The sequence below is a fragment of the Myotis nattereri genome (assembly GCF_964212035.1).
Source record: "Myotis nattereri genome assembly, chromosome: 13".
In the NCBI taxonomy this organism is placed as follows: domain Eukaryota; kingdom Metazoa; phylum Chordata; class Mammalia; order Chiroptera; family Vespertilionidae; genus Myotis; species Myotis nattereri.
The window spans coordinates 43,846,707-43,868,564 of NC_138088.1; the positions used below are offsets into that span (position 1 = coordinate 43,846,707).

The following is a 21,858-nucleotide window of genomic DNA, read 5'->3' on the forward strand; positions in this document are numbered from 1 at the left end:
AAAGGTCATCTCAAATAACTGTGGGTCAGGAACTGAACAGCCAGCCAACAGTGAGTGAGAGATTCATCCAGGGCCAAGAAAGTGCGCTCAGAGGACAAGAAGACTCTAAAGGAGAATGTGAAGAAAACATAAGATCCAGGTTTTCACCAAAGATGAGGAACATTAGGACGTAGCAGAGGGTCGGCATAGAGCTAGTGACTAATAAACGTTAGCTGCTGGTAGTAGTAGCAGGCACAGAGCAGTACTAGTAACAGAAAGCTATGTCCTTCCTCCAAGCTGTAGCCAAAAAAAAAACAACAAAAAACCCAAACTCAGTTCATGGTAATCTAAACTGCTACTCAATGATGAGGGCAGACGTCTGTCCTAACCTGGTTTGGTTTTTTTAATCCTCACCCGGGGATATTTTTCCATTGATTTTTAGAGAGGGAAAGACAGAGAAACGCATCGATTGGTTGCCTCCTGTATGTGCCTGACTAGGGCCCAGGCTTGGGAGAAGCCTGCAACCAAGGTACATATCCTTGACCGGAATCGAACCCAGGACCCTTAGGTCCGCAGGCTGACACTATCCACTGAGCCAAACCAGCTAGGGCTGTCCTCAACCTTTTATTGGCACCATCTTCAACAGCTGCCATGCTCCATTCTGTGAACAGGCAGCCTAACACACTCCAGAAGAGGCAGGTAGAGTAGAGGAATCTGTGTGGGGATGCTGGGAGAGCCTGTTTGTGTTATTTGGCCTAAACCCATATGCAGCAAGCACGTGGACCATCTCCAGCCCTGAAGAACTTCCCTCTACCACGGACCCCACCCTAGTCGCCTGAAGCCAGCAGAAGTCCACAGGTAACCATCAAGACAAAGTCATCAGCCCACCTGTCATCCCCCACAGGCTGTCCCACCCTCCTTCAGGCCTTACACATATCCAGCCCACAGACCCCAAAGCCTGGCTAACTGGCTTAAGAAGGGACATCATTAGCAAGAAACTGAGGAGGGGACAAAGCTCAATGGCTCCATCTTCCACCCTCCGCTCCCACAGGCTTAGGCCTCTCCCTGCTGGTCTTTCCTTCCCTCTTTCCGAGGATTGCTAGAATGATTTGTTCTGAACAGCGACAGGTTTATAGGTTAGCCGACACCTCCGCTCTGTGGAATTTTAATTAACTTCTCCCACCGTCAATATGCTAAGGAATGGGGTCTCCATTCTCTGGGGTCAGCAATGTGTTTCAGGTCCTGCTATATCAGCCGTCAAATTGAAGAATTAATGACGTGGCTAATCGGCTCTAATTCTTTAGGAAGAAAAAAATTTGAAAGGGAGTTGTGGAAGGGGGCAGGAGGAGGCATGCAAGCTCCATTGGGTGAAGAGAAAAAAGGAAGGGGGCTGAGCAAAGGGGGGAACTGACTCTCCCATAAAACAAATGACTGACTCAAACCCAGTGTTGGAGGGTGGCAGCCCTACAGCTTTCCTACTGATCATCTAGATGGGGAGTGAGGGGTAAAGGAAGTGGGGAAGACCCTAAGTAAACACTGTAACAGAGCAGGTGCAGGAGAGGGCATCAATGCACCCTGCTGAGGAGGAGAGAGGCTCTGCCTTAGTCTAAGAGAGCCTAGACTGAAAGCAGAAGTTAGAATGCAAGTTCACTCATTCATAGATAAAGCTAGAGAAATACCAGTCAGGCCAAAGGTAGGATAAATCCACCATAAAAAATCTGGCACTTCTGCTACAATGATCAATGCCTCTACTGTACATACATGTCTTTGGATGAGGGCCCAATGGCACACAGGTCCCAAGCTCTCCTAATGACTCAATGCTCTAAAGCAGTGGTCGGCAAACTGCAGCTCACAAGCCACATGCGGCTCTTTGGCCCCTTGAGTGTGGCCACGAAGTTTCAATCGCACTGTACGTGCGTGCCCGCACGTGGTATTTTGTGGAAGAGCCACACTCAAGGGGCCGCAGTTTGCCGACCACTGTTCTAAGGGATTCTCCAAAAGACATTTCCCAAGGGGAACAAACCACTGATGTGTTATGAGAGCAGTTTGGCTGGTGCTGTTACCTCCCAGAGGTGCTGAGAGGCCTCTGCTTTGGTAACAACCCCAAAGGACATCTCTTCCAGAAGAGACATGGCCGTAACAGCTGGACTCAGTTACCTTCTAACACAGTATCTCTTCCTTCACATTGCTGGGCTAGATGCTTAGGAAGTTGGCTCCTAGAAGGTTATCTCAACCCAATGCTTATATGAACCGGAGGATTTCCAAAATCTCCAGGAGAGTAGCGCAAAGCAACCTAGCATATACAGGTAGAGGATTTTCTAGCCCAACTGGCCTTGTAAAATAAAAGCATTATTATATGAGACATATCCAAAATGTCTCCCTTACCTGAGTAATGGGCTGATAGCAATGGACCAGACTCGGTCTTCAGTCTGGATGGTGTGTAAGCACTGCCCAAGCCGGCCTGAGGCCAAAGACCATACCTGGAAATAGGAGAGAAGATGCTCTCGTTGGCATTGCCTGGAATTGGGGTGGGGTGACTGTCCCTGGGCAGGGGTAAGGAGGGTGGGAACGGAGAATCCTTTCTGTCCTGTATACACAGAGCGCAGGGTATCAGCAGAGGTGCCACCCTGGCTTCTGGATAGCCTACCACCCAAACAGACCTGGCTCCCAGTCCTAACCGACCTCTTTTACTTCCACCCAATACAGCTCTTACTTCCCAGCCAATTTTATACCAGGGAATCCGAAGTTCCACATTCCTCAGCTGAGACTTGACCGAGATGAGCGAGTAGATTGGGCTCGCTTCTCTTCGCACCTTCCCCGAGTTTGTGGATTTTCCTCTCTCCTATCTCTCACCAAGATTTTACTTTGGGAAGGTAGGAGGAGGGAGAAAGATCAAGGCACAGTATGGAAGGACAAAGATAGAATTAGAGTAGAACTAGAGAAAGGAGTAAAAAGAAAGATGCAAGGGAAGGAAAGAATGGAAGAAGAGAGACTTCAAAGTAGAAAGGTGGTGTGTTGTTTGTTTGTTGATAATGCCCAGGATTCAATGCTATTCATGTCAGCAGGGAATTTAGCACCTAGTGTCACCAAAAGTAGCAGAAAAGCTTAACTCTTTTAAGCTTCCATATCTCCTACAGGTTAAAAATATTGCTTGGAGCACATTATCTGGTCCCTATCAGTCAGGAATGTACATTAGCAGCCACTCTGGGCTTAACTCTAATCAACACTCACAGAGCCCTCTCAGCATTCAGTGCATTTAGAAATCTCCCATTAAGCACAAGGCCCCCCTACCTCACCCTATCCTAGATGGCACACACAGGGAAATAAGCCTCTAACTAAACAGAAAGGAAACCTCAAATATACAGAGCAGTCCCCAGACAGCAGCCAAGGAGGGATCCTGAGGCAGCCAGATGGATCAATGACCTCTCAAGGTCCCTGCAGTGCTATAAGGGGAACACACAAGTCAGTTCGGGCCTTAGATGGAAGAACTTCCAGGAAACATTCCTTGGGCTTAAGGGGTAGGTAATGGAGTGGGGGTGGTCCTGCCTCCTTAGGGTCACATGATATCTCTTCCCTATAAAAGGAGAAAGTGTTTTAGATTTTGTGTACATGATGGAGGGAAGAGGGTATGACTTACTTTTCTCAAAATAGGGAAAAGGAAATAAATTTAACAAGAAGATCCTGGATGGAAAAGGGCAGAAAATAAAGGTAAATAGCACAAATTTCTTGGAGAACCACGACTCCAGCTTACTCTTCTGGATCTGCAGTCAGGGCACTCTGACAGCAATAGATGCACTTCTAATGTCCTCTCTTAGATGGCCCAGACTGGAAGAGAGGCTTTCCTTTCCCTGTTGCAAACCCCCTAGAAGGCATGTTCTTGCACGGGTGCTGGGAAGACACACAGGGCTCTGATTACAAAACCTAGGGGAACAGCTGAGGCCTGAGTTCACTAGTGCCCTCCAGGGAACAGGCTGGTGGTGGGTTCTTGGATTGTGCAAACCACAGAACAAGGTTCCTCGTCCCCAGAAGTGGCTTGGGAAGTATGCTGCCAATTCTGAGCGTCATCTTGGGAACATGGCCCTCCTGATCAGCCCCAGCAACACACTATCCACCGGAAACATGAGTATGCTGACCACATCTTCATCCTCAGCGGCCAAATCCAAAAGAGGCCCATCCCCTGGAGAAGACAGAACTCAGTAGGAGTAGGCCTTGATACAGTCCTTTTAAAAAGCAGTTGGCTGTATATATCAAGACTCTTAAAATGACCAAAGCCTTTGACTGGGTAATTCTACTGCTGAGACCCTACCCTAAAATAATTATCCCAAAATGAAGAAAAACCTAAATGATACAACTATTCCCTGCAGCCTGTGGTAGCAGAAAGCACATACATGGGCTTCGGAATCAGACAAATCTGGGTTGAGCTCCAGTTGCTACTTATTATCTCTAATCTTATAGATATTTCATATTATCATATTTTCATATTATCTCTAATCTTATAGATATTTCATAACTTCCTGGCCTCAGTTTCCTCATGCGTAACATAGAAATAACACCTATCTTTCAGGGTTGCAGTGTGGGAATGGGAAGATATGTATAAATTATCTTGCACAGTCGCACAGTATTTGGTAGGCATTAGGCATCAATAACAGTGACTCTTAATACTATATGAAAATAACTAGATACAAATATCCACTAGGAAAAACAGTGACTAAATTATGGTAAATCCATTGTGAAGATGACACAAACAAATAATTTATAATACTAATGGAAAACCTTATAAAATAAACTAGATATATCAGTGTACATTGGGTATCTAAAATATATTATAAGAATAATTACGTAGCAGAAAATTATGCTAAAAGATAAAGTGAAAAAAAAACATATATATACATATATATATATATATAGTGCTTAGTACAGTGCCTGGTTACATCCTGTATTGTTACAAATCAAAAAAAGCAAACCCATGCATTGAAAAATAACTAAAAGGTAAAAAAAAAAAAAAAAAATTCAAATGTTCCCTCTTCATAAAGTCTCCCCTCCCAATCCAGCCGTGATCCCTCCACCCTCTGAACTTTCTGGCCCTTTCCATAGAGCCTTACACTTCAGTCTTTAGCCACCTCTGATCACCTTCATAGTGCACACATGTCTCAGTATCACTTGAGGAGAGAGATTATATCTTCCTCCTCTTTGAAGAGCCCTGATGCCTTGTATAGACACATATCAAAATGAATGAAATAGAGAAAAAGGAAGAAATGAAGGGATGGTCAGTACCAGCCCAGGTCCACCAAGAACATAAGCTACCATCCTGTCACATCTGAAGGGGAGACCAGCCCCACTAAAGCCCAGAGAAGCAACCCGCGCTGAGTCACAGTAAGTTAGAAACTAGAGTTGGGAGGGGAGGGAAGAGGGCTTTCTGGGCAGTTCCTTGCTCAGCGATCTTCCAAAGAAAATGTTTTTGTTTCCTTCACCCCAATAAAACAAACCTCTATCCTAAGACACAGTACATATTTAGGGAACTCCCTCAAAACGGGCTATAGATCAGCGGTTCTCAACCTGTGGGTAGCGACCCCTTTGGCGGTCGAAAGACCCTTTCACAGGGGTCGCCTAAGACCATCCTGCATATCAGATATTTACATTACGATTCATAACAGTAGCAACATTACAGTTATGAAGTCGCAATGAAAATAATGTTATGGTTGGGTCACAACATGAGGAACTGTATTTAAAGGGCCAGAAGGTTGAGAACCACTGCTATAGATGTTTACAGGCAAACACGATAGTTCTTATGTAGGTTTAGGTGTATCAGAAATCTGAAGAAGCAGCTGTAGAATTGCACGTGCCACCAAAAGAAAATGGAGAATAAAGAATAACTGTGGGTAATAGCGAAATGGGCCAGGAAGCCCGGCTGGTGTGGCTCAGTGGTTGAGTGTTGGCCTATGAACCAGGTCACGGTTCTAGGTCAGGGCACATGCCCGGGTTATGGGGGTGTACAGGAGTTAGCTGATCAATGATTCGCTCTCATCTCTGATGTTTCTATCTCGCTCTCCTTCTCCCTTCCTATCTGAAATGATTAAAAATATTTTTTTAATAATAAAAGAAAGAAATGGGCCAGGAAGACAAAGGTGGTGAAATGCAAAGACAGTATCAGAAAGGAAGAAACAAAAGCAGCACCCAGAAAGCCAGAAAAGATGAGCTAGCCTGGAAGTCATAGGGGAACCCCAAAGAGCTGACTAGCTTTCTGAAGTTGAAGAACCAGGAGGGAGAATTCTGTCACTGACCTAAAAGAAATCCTCAAAAGAAACAGGATATACTGCAGTGACGATTTTAGAATTCAATATTACCTATTTCAATACTTTTTAAAAAACTAAGTCACTAAATAGGGCTGAGTTGGTAAAACATGAAACTAACCCAATATCCCAGATAAAATTGCTATAATGTTTTACAATATACAATCCTCAAATTGCTGTGGTCATAAAGCCTAATTTTATACTGCTCAGGGTATCAGCTCAAATAGGATAAAAGAGGTGTCACTGAAAAGGAAGAGCCAGGGGAAGCTTAAAGCTGTGACAAGAAGATACAACAATGAGATGGGATGATCTAGGTCACAGGTACCACAAAAAGGTTTTTATGAAAATTGACTTCTGAGCAGTATAGCAACTTAAGGCCAGTCTCTTTTCAAGGAATGGTACAAACACAGTGACCGATCAGAAATCTGAAGTATAGAGTAGAGGAGTGGGAAGCAGGTAATAGGAAATTCAGTTTCCATGTTGGTTCATAAATTTTCTAGATTTTTCAGGCTCCCTGTGCTGGTGCACATGTCTCTGGCAGAATATAATGTGTGAGGAAGAAAACAGCAAATGAAGGAGAAACTTCCACAAATAGAAATGAATATATTTAGCTCTTCTTTTTATATAAATTACTGACATTTTTCCATGAAGGAGTAGTCACCAGAGGATACTCAGATAAGAAAAGTTAGTGAGTAAAAACTGAAACTTCCCTCTCCTGAGTCCTCTCCCTTTATGTCTTAGAGGCCTATTTGCTGACATGGACAAGCATTTTGCTCCTGTTAGCACTAGGAAGTCTCTAGATGCTGGGAAATAGACAAGCAAGATACTATCAGGCCTCCTGCACCATCAACTGAACTGTCAGCAAAGTTCCCACGGCAGCCCCAAAGGACCAGGCATGTGTGGGCCCTGCCTCGGGCTGCTGGACACAGAAATGGAGAAAGTTCTCTATCTCATGGGTGGAAGCCTATTTGACCCAAATGTGGATGAGCTGAGTCCACAAAACAGAGGGCACCCTACCTATCAGTCTCATTCTGTTAGGACTTGGCAGATGTCTGACTGCAGACCAGGCAATTTGGCAATGACGCAACAAATAACACCCTTCTCTTGTCATCTTTCTGCTGCTCACTGACCTCATCACTCTCCGGAGGAGCAGCGAAAACACATTTTAATTATCAGCCTGATTGCTAATAAACAAGGTGGTGAAAAATTAACCTCCCCAAACAGAGAGCAAGTAAAAAGAGGGAGATTTTTAAATAAAATATTGGGGTCAGAACTTAACCCACAAACTTGAGGAAACTCAGCTCAGAGAGGAAAAGCTGGCCAGGCCCTCTGTTTTTGAGTTCACGCCACATTTCAAGTGAGTGGCAAGCTTCCCAGCCACTGTCCACTCTTTTCCCAGGCCAGCTGGCAAAGAGACAACCTGGCATGGCAAGCTGCATGCCAGAGGCACATAAGTGAGTCCTTTATTGTGTTGTCTCCCCCACCCCCACCCAATGCTCTCAGCCAATCCTGAGACTCAGGCCCTATCCACCCTCTCCCACCCACTCCCTATAGACAGAGGGAATAACAGTATAAGGGAGTGACCATCTCACCTTGGCCGTTCTGTCCCTGGAGCCACTCACAATGATGCCCCCTCTGCAATCCACACAGTTCACCTCCTGCTCATGAGCTGAGTACTTGACGGTGAAGGTGCTATGAATCTTATGAACACCAATCTTTCCATCTCTAGGAGAGAAATAAGGAGCCCACCCCAAGAGCCAATTATTCTCTCTGTAAGAAGAGAACAAGTCTATAGAAACAGCCCAAGACTCCAACGACATCCAAATTTGCTAAGCTGTAGGCAATTCAGTCCAATAAGGTCAGTCTGATCTTCCAGATACCTTTACTTCTTCAGTACACTTGGGGCTGAACAGAGCTGAGAGACAAAACAAATTCCCCCCTTGAGAGTATCAGGACCAGCTTCACTTTTCATTAAAGGCTCTTCCTGTTTTCCTTCCCAGCTAACCCTGGTAAGGGCCTTTGGGAAATCTCTGTGCTTTGAATGGGGGGAAAAACCCACTACTCCTTCTAGTCCCTCCTCATCCCTTTGGAGCTGAGACAGAAAAGTCAGAGACAGGCAGATGGTCCCTGAAAAATCCTAAGAGGCTGGAAGGAGAAACCTTAGCACTTACCCTCCTGCACTGATAATATGTGAGTTGGCCAACACAAAGTGGCAAACGTCCTCATCATGCCCAGCAAAGACTCCCAGGGGCCGACGGTTCAAGCTGGCACCATCTGGGCGGAACTGATAGGCCAGGATGAAATTAGCCTGGGATATGTACAGAGAATCACCCTCTAGCTGCATCCAGGGCATCTGACTAGAGAGATGAAAAACAAAATTTAAGGATCATCAAGATACAGAATGAAAATCTAATTCCAAGCTTTGGAGAGGCTGACTGATCCCCAACTTAGCAAGGATGACCTGCAAGGCTAAGTCTATCCCTCGCTCTCCCCTTCTTCAAAATGACCTTAGGGTACCCTCAGAAAACTAGAGTGACTGAATGTTGTGTTGACCTAGTCATCTTTGGACTACCTAAGAGAGTGAGAATTAAAAGACCAATTAAATATCACTTTTAGTTGGAGAATGCTTACAATTTAAATTATTGGGTAGGCAGAGCTTAGAAAATGCAATGATTGAGGGGTGGGGAGAGACTAAAAGAAGCCTTCCACGCTGATGAAGTAAATTTTTTTCATTCTGTATCCTCACTGATTTGCTAAGTTTCAAGGTTCCAAGACTCCCATACATGTCTCTTTCCCAATAGACTGGTTAGGGTATGATAGAGAAAGAAGAAGAGTGATCCCAGGAAAGCTCCCTTCCCCTGTCATTCTAGAGTAAAGGGGCCATTTACTAGTATAAGTGAAAGGAATACAGCCATTTAGGAAAGGATGCTAATAATGTACTGATTAGCTACCTAGATCCTCACAGGGGACATCTACATTTCTAAATGTATGAGAGGATACAGGGTAAGAGTAGCAATGGAAAAACACAGTCCCTAGGGCAGTTTACTACAGGGGCTACAGAGAAATAGCTCTCATAGGCAGCAGATAAAATAAATCCACACAGAGTTAAAGCTTCCCTCTACAATCTGGCAAGAAGAAAGGTAGAAGGGAAAAAGGAGACATATGTAAAACTTTAAATAATAAAAAAAGAGCGATAAAGGTATATAGATACTGGCAAGAAAAAAAAAGTTAGAAGCCACAGACCAGTCCCATGGCACAGAGTGAGATTTAAGAAGAAAGAAGCCTCTGCCAGACACCAGCTCTCTGTGGGGCCTAAGCCCCTTTCCCAAGGTAGATTTCCCAGCAGCCTGTCCTGTTCTACTAGGGATTCTGAGGCTACCAGGTCCCAAGCAAAGCATAGGGACAGTTGATTCATCCCCATTTACAGACACCATCTCTCACTGCCAAGCCTGTCTGAGCAAACTGGGCTGTGTTTCTTCCCCAGACTCCTTAATATAAGCGTCATGGGAATGTGGAAAAGTTCTGCAAATTGACTTGACGGGCCATTAAATGCAGCTTGGACTCTGTAATAACTGAGTTTCTGCTTGTGAGGTTTTTACAAGTGTGCGCATATATTATATGGAACATGTGTAGCGTGTGTATGGATGCCTGCATTCTCTCTCATTATGCACATTCCTCTTCAGCATCCCCTTGCATGAGTTTGTGGCACACTCAAGTGGGCAGCAAGCAGAGGGGTTTGAAATTCGTGTTAAGAGCCATCTGGTAAACAGCCATTGCCTAGGACAAGAAACCAGGTTCATGCCAGGTGAACAGTGGAGAATCCCAGGGCAGCCTGGTAACTGTTTTGTGTGTTTATTTGCCAAACTGCTTTAAACCAGCCAAAAATAATAATAAAAATAAAAATGCCAGGGACAAAACCTTGATAGAGAAATAAACTCTACTTTCTGGTATTAAAAGACAAAAATGGGAAGCAAAGGGTAAAGTCCTTCATCATAAAAATCCACATTTCTCTCCTGTGGTTTCTTTACCATCACCACTATCACATTAATTCGCAGCAGCCGATGTCAATAAAACCAGCAGAAACTGGACACAAGCGAGAAGGGTCATCAGATGAAGAAGCCTGGCCTATATATCTATCAGTACAGGTACAGATGAGCAATCATGATATTCCCTATTCAATCCAACCAATCAACAAAGAACAGTTTTTTTGGTAGAGAATCATGTAATAACTTTGAAAAAGTTATTATGATAAGGCATAAAATCTGTGGCGTTAGTATTTCCAAGGCCATTACTTAAATCTCCTAGCACTTTTTCTGAGCTCTGCCTCCTGTAACATATATCGACAAACCTTTAGATTCTATTTTGCTTTTTAATAAAGTAGGGGAAAGAACTATAGGAAGCCAGGAGTAAAAGGGTAACTCCCTAGAGTAGAAGATTTAAAGAAAAATCATTGTAAAACAAGATAGGTTGAAATATTGGCTTCATTTATTTCTTTTGATGAGATACATTAACAGTGGTTACCTCTGAGTGGTAGGATTATAAGTTAAGTTTTATTTTCTTCTTTAAACATTTCTATTTTTTTTTCCCAAATTTCTACAATAAACATTTATTGTTTTTATAATCATAAAAATACGGAATTCGTTAAAATACCATTTCTGTAATCCTTTTGATAAATGTGAAAAAAGTTGTCCCTCTGATGTCCCCTTTGTCATATTTAAAGGATCACCAGGGCCTTCTATCCAAGAAAGGCTACTCAACTCCAGCTAGGACCAGATTTTTCACTTCCCAGCATGCTTTTCTGTCCCAGGTAGCTTTAAGAGTCAAAAGGCCACTTACCTGCATCTCCACTTCAACAGAATCCTCTCTCGGCAGCGCCCCAACCTCCAGTTTTGAGACACCTTCACTCGTTCTTTTACTGGTACACTGGCCATCCTGTGTCCAGACAGAACAGATAATTCAGTCACTACAACTCATTGCCAACCAGAGAAAATTCCATGGGCTTACAAGTCAGGACTCAGGAACATCCAGAACAGTGGTTCTCAACCTTCCTAATGCCATGGCCCTTTAATACAGTTCCTCATGTTGTGGTGACCCCTAACCATAAAATTATTTTCATTGCTACTTCATAACTGTAATTTTGCTACTGTTATGAATCGTAATGTAAATATCTGATATGCAGGATGTATTTTCATTGTTACAAATTGAACATAATTAAAGCATAGTGATTAATCACAAAAACAATATGTAATTATATATGTTTTCTGATGGTCTTAGGCGACCCCTGTGAAAGGGTTGTTCGACCCCCAAAGGGGTCGCAACCCACAGGTTGAGAACCGCTGATCCAGAATATATCTGGATATAAATGAAGGGGCTAGGAGACAAGAAAGGAATAACTCTTCTCTCTCCATGCTAGGATATCTAAGAAATCCAAGGAGAACAGCTTTTCCTTTAAAGTGTCTATAGTGATGCTAAAGCAATTTAATAAAGGATGACAAACAGTGCTGGAAGCACAGACTATCCATAAGGAAAATAATGAACCCTGACCCCTACCTCACACCATAAGGAAAAATTAATTCAAAATAGATCACAGAGCTAAACATAAAATCTGTTTATAAAATTGCACATCAGTAGAGCAAAAACTGAATTTAAATTATCTCATATCACAATCTCACCCAAAATGAAAGTGAATTTAAAACAGGTTTTTAACTAAAAGTAGTTTAAATACTGCACAGAAGAAAAAAGAGATTAAAATGAAAGCAACAGAGTAGGAAAAATTAACAGTTAATACCATAGGTAAAAGTTTTATGCTTAAAAGTTTTAAGAAACTGAAAAAACCTATGAGGGTAACACCCTGTCTCCAATACACTGCCATCCATATCCGAAAGCAGCTAAGAAGAGTCACACAGTGTTCACATGATAAAACACTAGGGAAACAGCCACAACAATAATAGTTCACAGAAATGCACATTAAAACAATTATTAAAAATAAAATTTAAAAATAACTATTAAAAGTACCACCTCACATCTATTAAGTGGAAAAACCACTAACTTTGGTTTGACAGAAGGATTTGGTTTGGCTATGCATTGCTAGCAGCATGCTGGTACAGCTTTTCAGAAAGGAATTCTGTGGAGAAAAGTTGTTAAATTATAGCTTCTGACCCAGCATTCCCACTTTGGGCACTGCAGCGCAAAGACATAATTCAAAAGAAAAATATATTTTATGAAGATATTTATAGTTGCAGCTATACATTAGAGCTAAAATCTGAAAATAGCCCAAATGTCTGTCTGTGGGAGAGAATGGTATACTAATACAATGAAATATATTGCCCACTAGAAATGATAAATGTGAGGACTGCAAAATACTTTGGAAATTATTATAGCAAAGAATGGTAATTTTAAAACTAAGTCAAATTTATAAAGTAAAGGTGAGGAGACACTACATAAAATTATGTCTCCATAAATAACAGGTCAGAAGAGGTAAATAGATGGTACTTTAGGAAGTGAGCAATTTTTAAAAAAATATACCACATAATTATTGTGAGTTAGGTCTTTCAATTTACCCTTAAATAGTAGATTAAATGCAGTTATGGGGAAAGTATAAAATGCAAACTTAGAAAACTGGGATCCAAACCTGGTTATCTAATTTCTCTAGTTATCAATTTCTTTGCCTATGAAAGGGTAATATTTCACACAATTGTGGTATTTTAAAGATGACACCTAAAACAAAGTACAGTATGAGTTATAAATCACTACAAAAAGGTTAATTTTACATGAATATAAATATATATAGTGATTAATATCCATTAATGGTGCCATCTCTAAAAGCTAATTAATCATTTTTCTTCTAATTCAATTGTAACTATTAGAAATTGTTCTTCTAATGTCAAACAGTCCTCTTTCAGGCTGAATGATTAATATTTGGGTGCACACATGCTAAAGCTAAAATATATTACTGAATTTGTCCATTGGGTGACTATGGTCCTTGGTTTCACATTACTAGTAAGTAACCTATACTACCAGCTAGACCAGCCGTGGGCAAACTATGGCCCGCGGGCCGCATCCGGCCTGTTTGAAATGAATAAAACTATTGAAATAAAAGACCGTACCCTTTTATGTAATGATGTTTACTTTGAATTTATATTAGTTCACACAAACACTCCATCCATGCTTTTCTTCCGGCCCTCCGGTCCAGTTTAAGAACCCATTGTGGCCCTCGAGTCAAAAAGTTTGCCCACCCCTGAGCTAGACAGAGAACTGAGGACAGTAAAAGCTAGTCAACAGGGCCTGGCCATGGTGGCTCAGTAGTTGAGCATTGATCTATGAACTAGGAGGTCACAGTTTCCGGTCAGGGCACATGCCTAAATTGTGGGCTCAATCCCTCAGGGGGTGGGGGGGCATGCAGGAGGCAGACGATCAATGATTCTCTCTCATCATTGATGCTTCTATCTCTCTCTCCCTCTCCATTCCTTTCTGAAATCAATAAAATATATTTTAAAATTATTTTTTTAAAAAAATAGTCAACAGGATAGACCAAAAGAATTGAACTCTTAATGAAAAAGATTAGACTTCCTGTCAAATCTTATTTGCATAGCCCAGATATAAAAGAAGAGATAATTTAGCATAACCAATGGACACAGTAGTGGAGTGACGGCATGTGCTGGGGGGTGGGAGCAGCTGGGGAGAGGTCAATGGGGGAAAAGGGAGACATATGTAATACTTTAAACAATAAAGAATTTAAATTTAAAAATAAAAAGATAGTTTACAGCTAACCTCTCCTCTTCGGTTAGGTCTAAGTTCATAGGTGGAATAAAACCAAAATTGAATGTTCTGGATCATAACAGGAAGGAAACAAGGGGGAATGAATCAGTAGACCTCCTGAATTGGGATAAGGACAACACTTCTCTCATCTCCCTGGTCACTTAACTGCAATTTGGTGACACTTTACTAAGGGTCAAAGCACTGCCCTGAGGGCCTGATCACAGCAGCAAGAAACTTTCAGAGTTGAACTTTAGAAGCTCCGACCAAATAGCAGGTGCAGGCTTCCTCTCCCACAGTGAATGCTCTGGTCCTTCAAACCACATTTCAGCTGTTTTAAACCATTCCATTGGGCTTTCAGCCGAGATATAGTACCACTTTGTTAAGAGCAATTGAACAACCAGGCTTTTTCATCCCTTTTCTTTTTTCTTCTTTCTTCAATCATCTCTGATGGTTTCCTAGCTGGACAAATCATTTTCATGTTCTTATTGGTTTTAATGCCTGAAAAATCAAGAATTAAAAAAATTTCCTTCTCTGAAAGCAAGTACCCCTCCTTCCCTGTGGGGACCTGCTGTGGTCCAGTCAGAGAGGGTCAGTAAAACAAGGCAGCAGAAGTGCCTGAGAAGACAGGAGCAGTTGCCCCTGGGAATTCAACAAGGACCCTGGTTCCCATCCTTGAAATGCTCTCTGGTTGGCTGTTTCTGCAACACAGTTACTGGTGTGAAGTGGGGGTACTCCCTCCAAAAACGATTGGTGCCCTGTAAATAAGCCTCTTGCATGGCTGTTATGCACGGAGGAATCTCTAACCTGGCCTATGGGCCTACTGGAACTTCCATTTTCCCAGCCCTCCTTCTCTTGCCTCAGGCTCATTTTTCCACTTGGGCCCCTCTTCTCAGCTTTCCGGCACTTAGTCACCATGATAGTTTGACTGCATTCCTGGGCACATGACCTATTTTAAACAAAAACAACCAACATGCACCCACTGTAAGCTATTGGACCCCTTAAAATCTTGGCAACAAGTGAGTCCAGAGGGATAGAAATTAACCTAGGCAATTATCTAGAGTCCCCTTTCATATCACCCCTCCTCACACTCCAAACCAAAAGCAAATAAATAAACCTAGTCTGAAAAAAAATGGTTGGGGGGTAAAGGAAAGGAAAGTGTGTCTATATTAGAGGTCTTAAACCTGCACGGTCCCTAAGATCAGAAAACGCCTGCATCACAAATCAATTTCCCTCCCTGCTCTATCTTGAAGTTTGACTCCCCTTGATGCCACCCAAGCTGTCCACCTGCATGACTGGCATGATTACCATAAACATAACTTCCTGCTGACTTGAAAATTCAGAAAGGGAGGGTATCTGCCCACAGGTGATGGACAAGGCCATCTCAAGGAGCACTTGGCTAAGGAGGAGAAACAGGACTATGCAAAATGATGCTTGGGGGCCTGGAATTTTAAATTAGTACTATCTCTTGATTTCTCTGATCTTCTTACTCTGCAGAAAGCAGAGTTCCCCCCACATTGTCTGTACCCACCAACTCTTCTACTAAATTAATAATTTGGCTTTAAGTAGAAGTATTTAAACAGCCTAATACAAGAAACTTCTAACTCTTCCTTTATATTTGGCATTAAGTTAAATCCGCCAATAGCCCTCAGCAGCAGATGTCCATAATTAGGTTTAAAAAAAAAATCAATGAAAAATCATTATATTGTGTTAAATTGCTTACTCTTTTGGTCAGGGAACAAGGAGTGACCCAAACATGCAAGGTGAAGTGAGACTGTAGGGAACATGCCAGCCTGAGGACAGAACCATGCCCGAGAGCATGGAGTGACTCACTCACATCTCCCAGGAAAGGCCTCCAAACGACAGCTCACCTTACTCATTCAACCTCACCTTCCATGGCTCCACACTATGCAAGTGAACTCTAGCCAAGCCCATCTCTTCTACATGTATAACTATACCCATACCTTCTCCTATATGCCAGCACCAGCCTACCTTTTTCCTTGACAAATGCCTCCTTCCCTCTTCTGGGCACTAGTCAAATTCACCCATTCTTCACGATCCAGCTTAAGCCTCTACTTCACTAACCCCTCCAAACATTCCTATCCCTCTCATGTGAACCCATAGACTGAACCTATCATAAACCTAGCCTTGTTAGCTTTTCACAGCTGTATGTCGTGTTTGTCCAATACAGTCATAAATTCCAGAGGATCAAGTCTTAAACCTCTTAGTACTTCTAAAAGTGGATCTCAACCAATGGTATACCAGGAACCCTGAATAAGTGTGCCATCAAATTTTAAACAATTTATAGAATTTCATTCAAAAAAGAGCCACACTTTTATAAAGTTTTTTGTGAGACACACCACTGAGCCACAGTGTGACTCGTGACATAGTTGCTACAAATAAGAGGAAGATTGCATGTTCAGAGGAATAGATATAAACTTTACCTCAAAGTATATTATAAGAGAACAAGGTCAGGGCAGTAATAGTTCTACTTAAATAGGAACATACCAGAAGGTTAACAAGTATATAAACTAGTTTTTCAACTTTCTAAAACTTGGTTTAAAAAAAGACTTTCACCTTTTAATCCTTTAATGTATTATCAAAAATTCTAACATCATACACAAAAGTATGTCTTCGACACAAAAGGTGAGAACCATGGTCCTGATATAATAGGTATTTGGAGAGAAACTGCTTAAACAAGTTCTCAAAAGTGCAGTTTCCCTTCGGCAAGTCAGTTTCAAAAATATCTATAGATTTCCAGGAGCCTCGGCATACTACCTCCAAGCTCCAAAGGCCCTTCCTAAAAACGTGTAATACAGCACATCTTCAGGAATTCAACCAAGGCTTCCAAATCCTTATGCTAGACAGGCTTCACAGGAGGGATCTGAGCAGATAAAGTATCTTAATGTGGCACCCACAGGGCAAAGCCGTCCAAAGCAGTTTCAGAAGCACTGGGCATGACCCTGATCCCTTGGTGAGCTTAGGATTTATGGTCATGTTCACATCCACATTCATTTCCTCCTGCTGTTGGTCAAGGTCTGTATTTGCAGGACACTCGACCGTGTGCATGTTCTGCAAGATGTTAAGGAATATTGATCAGTGAAAAAAAGAATTTTATAATAAAAACATTTTGGGCAATAAATGGGTCTCTATCAGAGAACATCTCCTTGTCTTTTTAAAAAAAATGTATTTTTATTGATTTCAGAGAGGAAGGGAGAGGGAGAGAGCTAGAAACATCAATGATGAGAGAGAATCATTGATTGGCTGCCTCCTACACACCCCCACAGGAGATTGAACCCACAACCCAGGCATGTGCTCTTGACCAGAATCGAACCTGCGACTCATCAGCCTGCAGGCAACACTCTATCCACTGACCCAAACCAGCTAGGGCCATCTCGTTGTCTTTAATTTACCAATGGGCCTGTGACTACCCAAGAGAGGGGATGTGGAAAACAGCATTTCCCACACTCATTTGGTCACAGAATCAGTTTTCAAGAATTCCACAATCCAAGGCTAATCTAGCACTTTCTGAGAATAAACAACAGCAAGAAAGATGCTACTATTTCTTTATAGTAGCCGTGGTTGGCAAACTACGGTTCTTGAGCCACATGCGGCTCTTTGGCCCCTTGAGTGTGGCTCTTCCTAAGCCTTAGGAGTACCCTAATTAAGTTAATAACAATGTACCTACCTATATAGTTTAAGTTTAAAAAATTTGGCTCTCAAAAGAAATTTCAATCGTTGTACTGTTGGTATTTGGCTCTGTTGACTAATGAGTTTGCCGACCACTGAACTAGACCATCTTCGAAGTGAAACCCGAACTGGGCACTAACAGACTCAAAAGTGGACTTTATTCTCATACCTTCAAAATGACGTTTCCTGGGACTCCCGGAAATGTGAGAGGAATGCACTACTCTGCTTCTCGGGGTCCTCTCACAGTTTTTAATCTTATAACGGTGTTCCATATGAATCACCAAAGCAGATTCTTAGCCCTAGTGGCCAAGTTTCAAATCCCTGGTGCCTTCCAGCCTGGGATGAAGGGATGGAGAGAACATGAACTAGATACCACCCAGAAAGTTTTTATATCTCCAGTTCCTAGGCCATTATGATAAAGTCAAACTACAGCCAAGATAAGTGATAAATGAGCAGTTCTCCTTTAGGAACTCCTAGAGGAAGGCCTCTCTTAAGCACACACACCACCCGTATAGGCATCTTGACCCACCTTTTCCATATGGACTTTCTAACGAAAATTCAAAGAAGCATGGGGGCTACAGGGAAGACAGAGAAGTACTGGCAGAGCCCATTACAGAGCTGGTCAGCAGGGGAAATACCATTCCTCCCAGTGAAACAGCTTTCCAGGAACAGTATCTCAACATATTTATTATAAAACAATTTCATTTCCCTGTCCCATCACCTGCCACCCCATCCCCATCCCCCCAAAAAGCCCACAGATTGTGGATTTCCTCTCATTCTTGGCAGAGTTACCAGAAGAAATATAATACCCTCTTCAGACTGCTCCCAACAGCTGCTAGAACAAGAGGGGGAGCTGGGGTAACCTTCCAAAGCTGCCTCTAAAAATGACCATTCTCCCTGCCAAGCCACGCCGCCAGTAAACAGAGGACTTCTTTCTCTGCTACTTAAACCAAGGGGAGACCCACCGAAAGCAACAGTGTCCCCTGGTCCAAAATACTTCCCTCCAGCCCATCGGTTCTTCTCAACTTGACTCTAAGCTAAAACCTCTTGAACAGTAAGCCACCAACCACTTTCTTCCCTAACATGTATTCCTTGAAACAAACCTCTACTACTTCACAGGACTAGTTGTTGTTGTTTTTTTAATTTGTTTGTTTAACCCACCCATTTGCAAGGTAGAATTCTTATCAAACTCCTATTCAGTGTAATTTCCTTATCTCTGTCCACCTCACCAATACCTAGCGCGCGCGCGCGCACACACACACACACACACACACCCCTCTTTTCAGGTCAAGGGCCCTGAAAAACAAGAGTCTAGGAACCAATTCAGCAGTGGCTACACTGAACCCTGGCCCTTTCCCCTTCCCCAACATCATCACACACTGTATGCACGTTCCTGTCTAGAAAAGCCCCATCCCCAGGCAGCAGAGACTGCCGTTAGCCTTCAGCCTCTCAGCTGAGACCACCAACAAAGAAGTTCACGAATGTCACTGGGGGCAGAAGCAATCTCTCTCTTCGCTGTGGGGAAACTGGACAGAGCCTCCAGCATCATTCCCCAAAGGTGACGGCCGGGGTTGAGTGAAGACCGTGAAAACTGTACAAGAGCTGGAGGAGAAATATAATGTACGGAATGATTTGGAATCAGGGGCAGGAGAAGGCGGAGGGATGAACTGGCTGACCCCAAATGTCTTTTCCATCTCTAACTCCTATGATTCTTTGACCTCCAATTTTGTGCTGTGGACAAGGAATGGAAAGTCAACAGACGTGGTGATGTTTTGAAAGAGCCTGGCAGTCTGCTCTTGTCATTTAGTGGCCTTTGCATGTATTTTTTAAGGTGTCTCCAAGCCCTGTCTTCATTTCACAGTTGTCACCTTTCTCAGCAATTTGAACTCATGTCAAATACCAAAACGAAGGAGAAAAAGAAAGAATGTACTGGCAATTAATTGTGGGCTAAAGAGGGGCAGGCACGGGGGCCCATTGGGTGGCCCAGACTTCCAAGGAGGGCAATGTGGACAGTTGAATATAATGAAGAACTGATTCAAAGTTGAGACAAGGTGCCAAACCACTAACAAGAAATAAATTCATTCTCCAGATAGTCTCATGCTCAGTTTTAGATACAGTTCAAGCATTTACATGATTCAGGATTCAAAAGATTCTTAATTAGCCCAGCCATCTTGCTTCTACAAATTACAACTGCAGTTCCAGCTGAATCCTGGTCAAACCTGAGCAAGACTGCTGAATAGAAAGAATAAGCCAGATCTTGGGATTCTCAACCTCGCCTGATGGTTGACACACCTGACATAAATTCTGGAGCTTAACAAAAATCTGTTTCTAAGAATCGAAGTCGGGGGTATGCCAGTTTTTACTGAAAATTCAACTCAACTTTCTCATTTTCAAACAGCTTATTTCATCTTAAATTTTCAAAATTTACTGGAGCCTGGCCTCCAGAAGACTCTACCTGAACTCCTCCCTGTTCCATGGTTATGAGTTGGGACCAGAAATGTATCCAATGCCAGAGTCAACCCAGAGTTAAGGTTGTCACACAAAGGTAATTCTTTTCTATGTCAAATTAACCCTGTATGTTGCCTCAGTAACCTCACTGTCAGTTTGACTTCAGCAGCTCAAGCACAACTTTTTACCTCAGGTGAAGGTGTTAGACGCAGAAAATTGAAAGTATGGAGTACTGCAATAGCTTCAAATATCATTCCAATAGGAATTGCTCATCCTGCAGATTGGGAGGACTCTGGGTTTCTCCATGTTTCTGCCCTCAAAGCTAGCAAATTCACCCCCTCCTCTTCAAGTTTTACAAGACTGGAAAGGATATAAGCAGCTTCTATATTCTCACGGTCTTGGAGGAAAAGGCCCCTTCCATTCTTCCAGTCTGCATTTGGAGGTACTGACTGCACTAGACCATTTCCTGCTTCCACAGGTGTATTGTTTTATTTATTTTATAAGCATGTAAACTGAACTCAATTTTTATTAACTCACAGAACCACTAAAAATAAGGCTTCCCCAAAACGACTGAAGATTAATAACATCCATACAGGGGTGGGCAAAAGTAGGTTTACAGTTAATAAAACACCTAATAATAATTAATAAATAAATAATACAAGAATATACAGTGTTTCAGCATACTCACAACTGTAGACCTACTTTTGCCAAGCCTGTATACGAAACCTTGCAATGAACTGGAGAACAAGTAAGTGACTTTCCTTCCTAGGTAAGGCAGAAAGGTGAAGGAGAAAGCAAAGTTACTTTAAGTTGATATTTGTTTTAGGCATTAAATGTAACCAGTCCGCAATACCTTCTCTGTTCAGAGTTAGGAAAGGAAACTTTATGCTTTCTGGGCCCCCCAAAAAAATGCTCTTAGGCGCAATCATTTTAAAACAAACAAACACACTCTGCTTATCTGTGTCCATCTCACCACTCTGGACGTTAATCATCACTGAAATAGATACCCCAGGTCCCCAGCCTCAAAGTGCTCCCAGCCTACCAGACCCCGTCTGAGGAATGAATGTACATGCCAGGGCAAACACCTCAGAGCCTGACTCCCTAAACACCTATTGTTAGTTCCAGGCAAATCTATCACAGGCAAATGCAAGCGCACCCAGGTATTGCTCAAAGGATATTTAAAATAAAATTCAAGTTTGAAAACATATAGGACTTAATTTGGGAGGAGAATTAAGTAGGCTTTCTTTAACATAAGACTGGCAGAAGTATTTTTTAAAAATAGGTTTACTAGTACATACATAGATGTACTTCTTTCCTTTCTTTGCTCTTGTTAATTTTCAGTATCAGAATATCTGTAGATAGCATCTTTGTTCTTCCACCTGTCACACTAACTACTTGCATTTAGCCAATGTTATAAACTGACAGAGTTCAATTTCACTATTTTGTTTTTGAAGACTGAACTAGTCAGTTTCCCCCCTGCTCTAGGGAAAACTTAAAAGATTGCTATATGAAACCTTTCCTTGATTTTTATATTAAAGATATTTCTATTTCCCCAGGCTTAATAAAGCCTTCAAACAAAACTGATTTTAAGCCAGATGACTGACTCAGGCTGTCTCTGTGTCTGCTTGGAGGAAAAAAAAAAAAAAAAACAAGAAAAAATAAAAACCCTCAGGATACCTACCAGTGTTCACTGTTT

General features: G+C 42.2%; 1 protein-coding gene across 1 annotated transcript in view; it reads right to left on the bottom strand.

Moving 5' to 3' along the window:
• The window catches only part of FBXW4 (F-box and WD repeat domain containing 4), a 77,710-nt gene that overhangs the window by 50,735 nt on the left and 5,117 nt on the right, over positions 1–21,858 (bottom strand). The window contains exons 2-5 of the mRNA XM_081105281.1: positions 11,106–11,201; positions 8,441–8,626; positions 7,862–7,994; positions 2,365–2,459 (exon numbers count right to left, since the gene is read on the bottom strand). Of these exons, the coding sequence (XP_080961407.1) occupies positions 2,365–2,459; positions 7,862–7,994; positions 8,441–8,626; positions 11,106–11,201 (510 nt within the window). The remainder of the gene's footprint in view (positions 1–2,364; positions 2,460–7,861; positions 7,995–8,440; positions 8,627–11,105; positions 11,202–21,858) is intronic.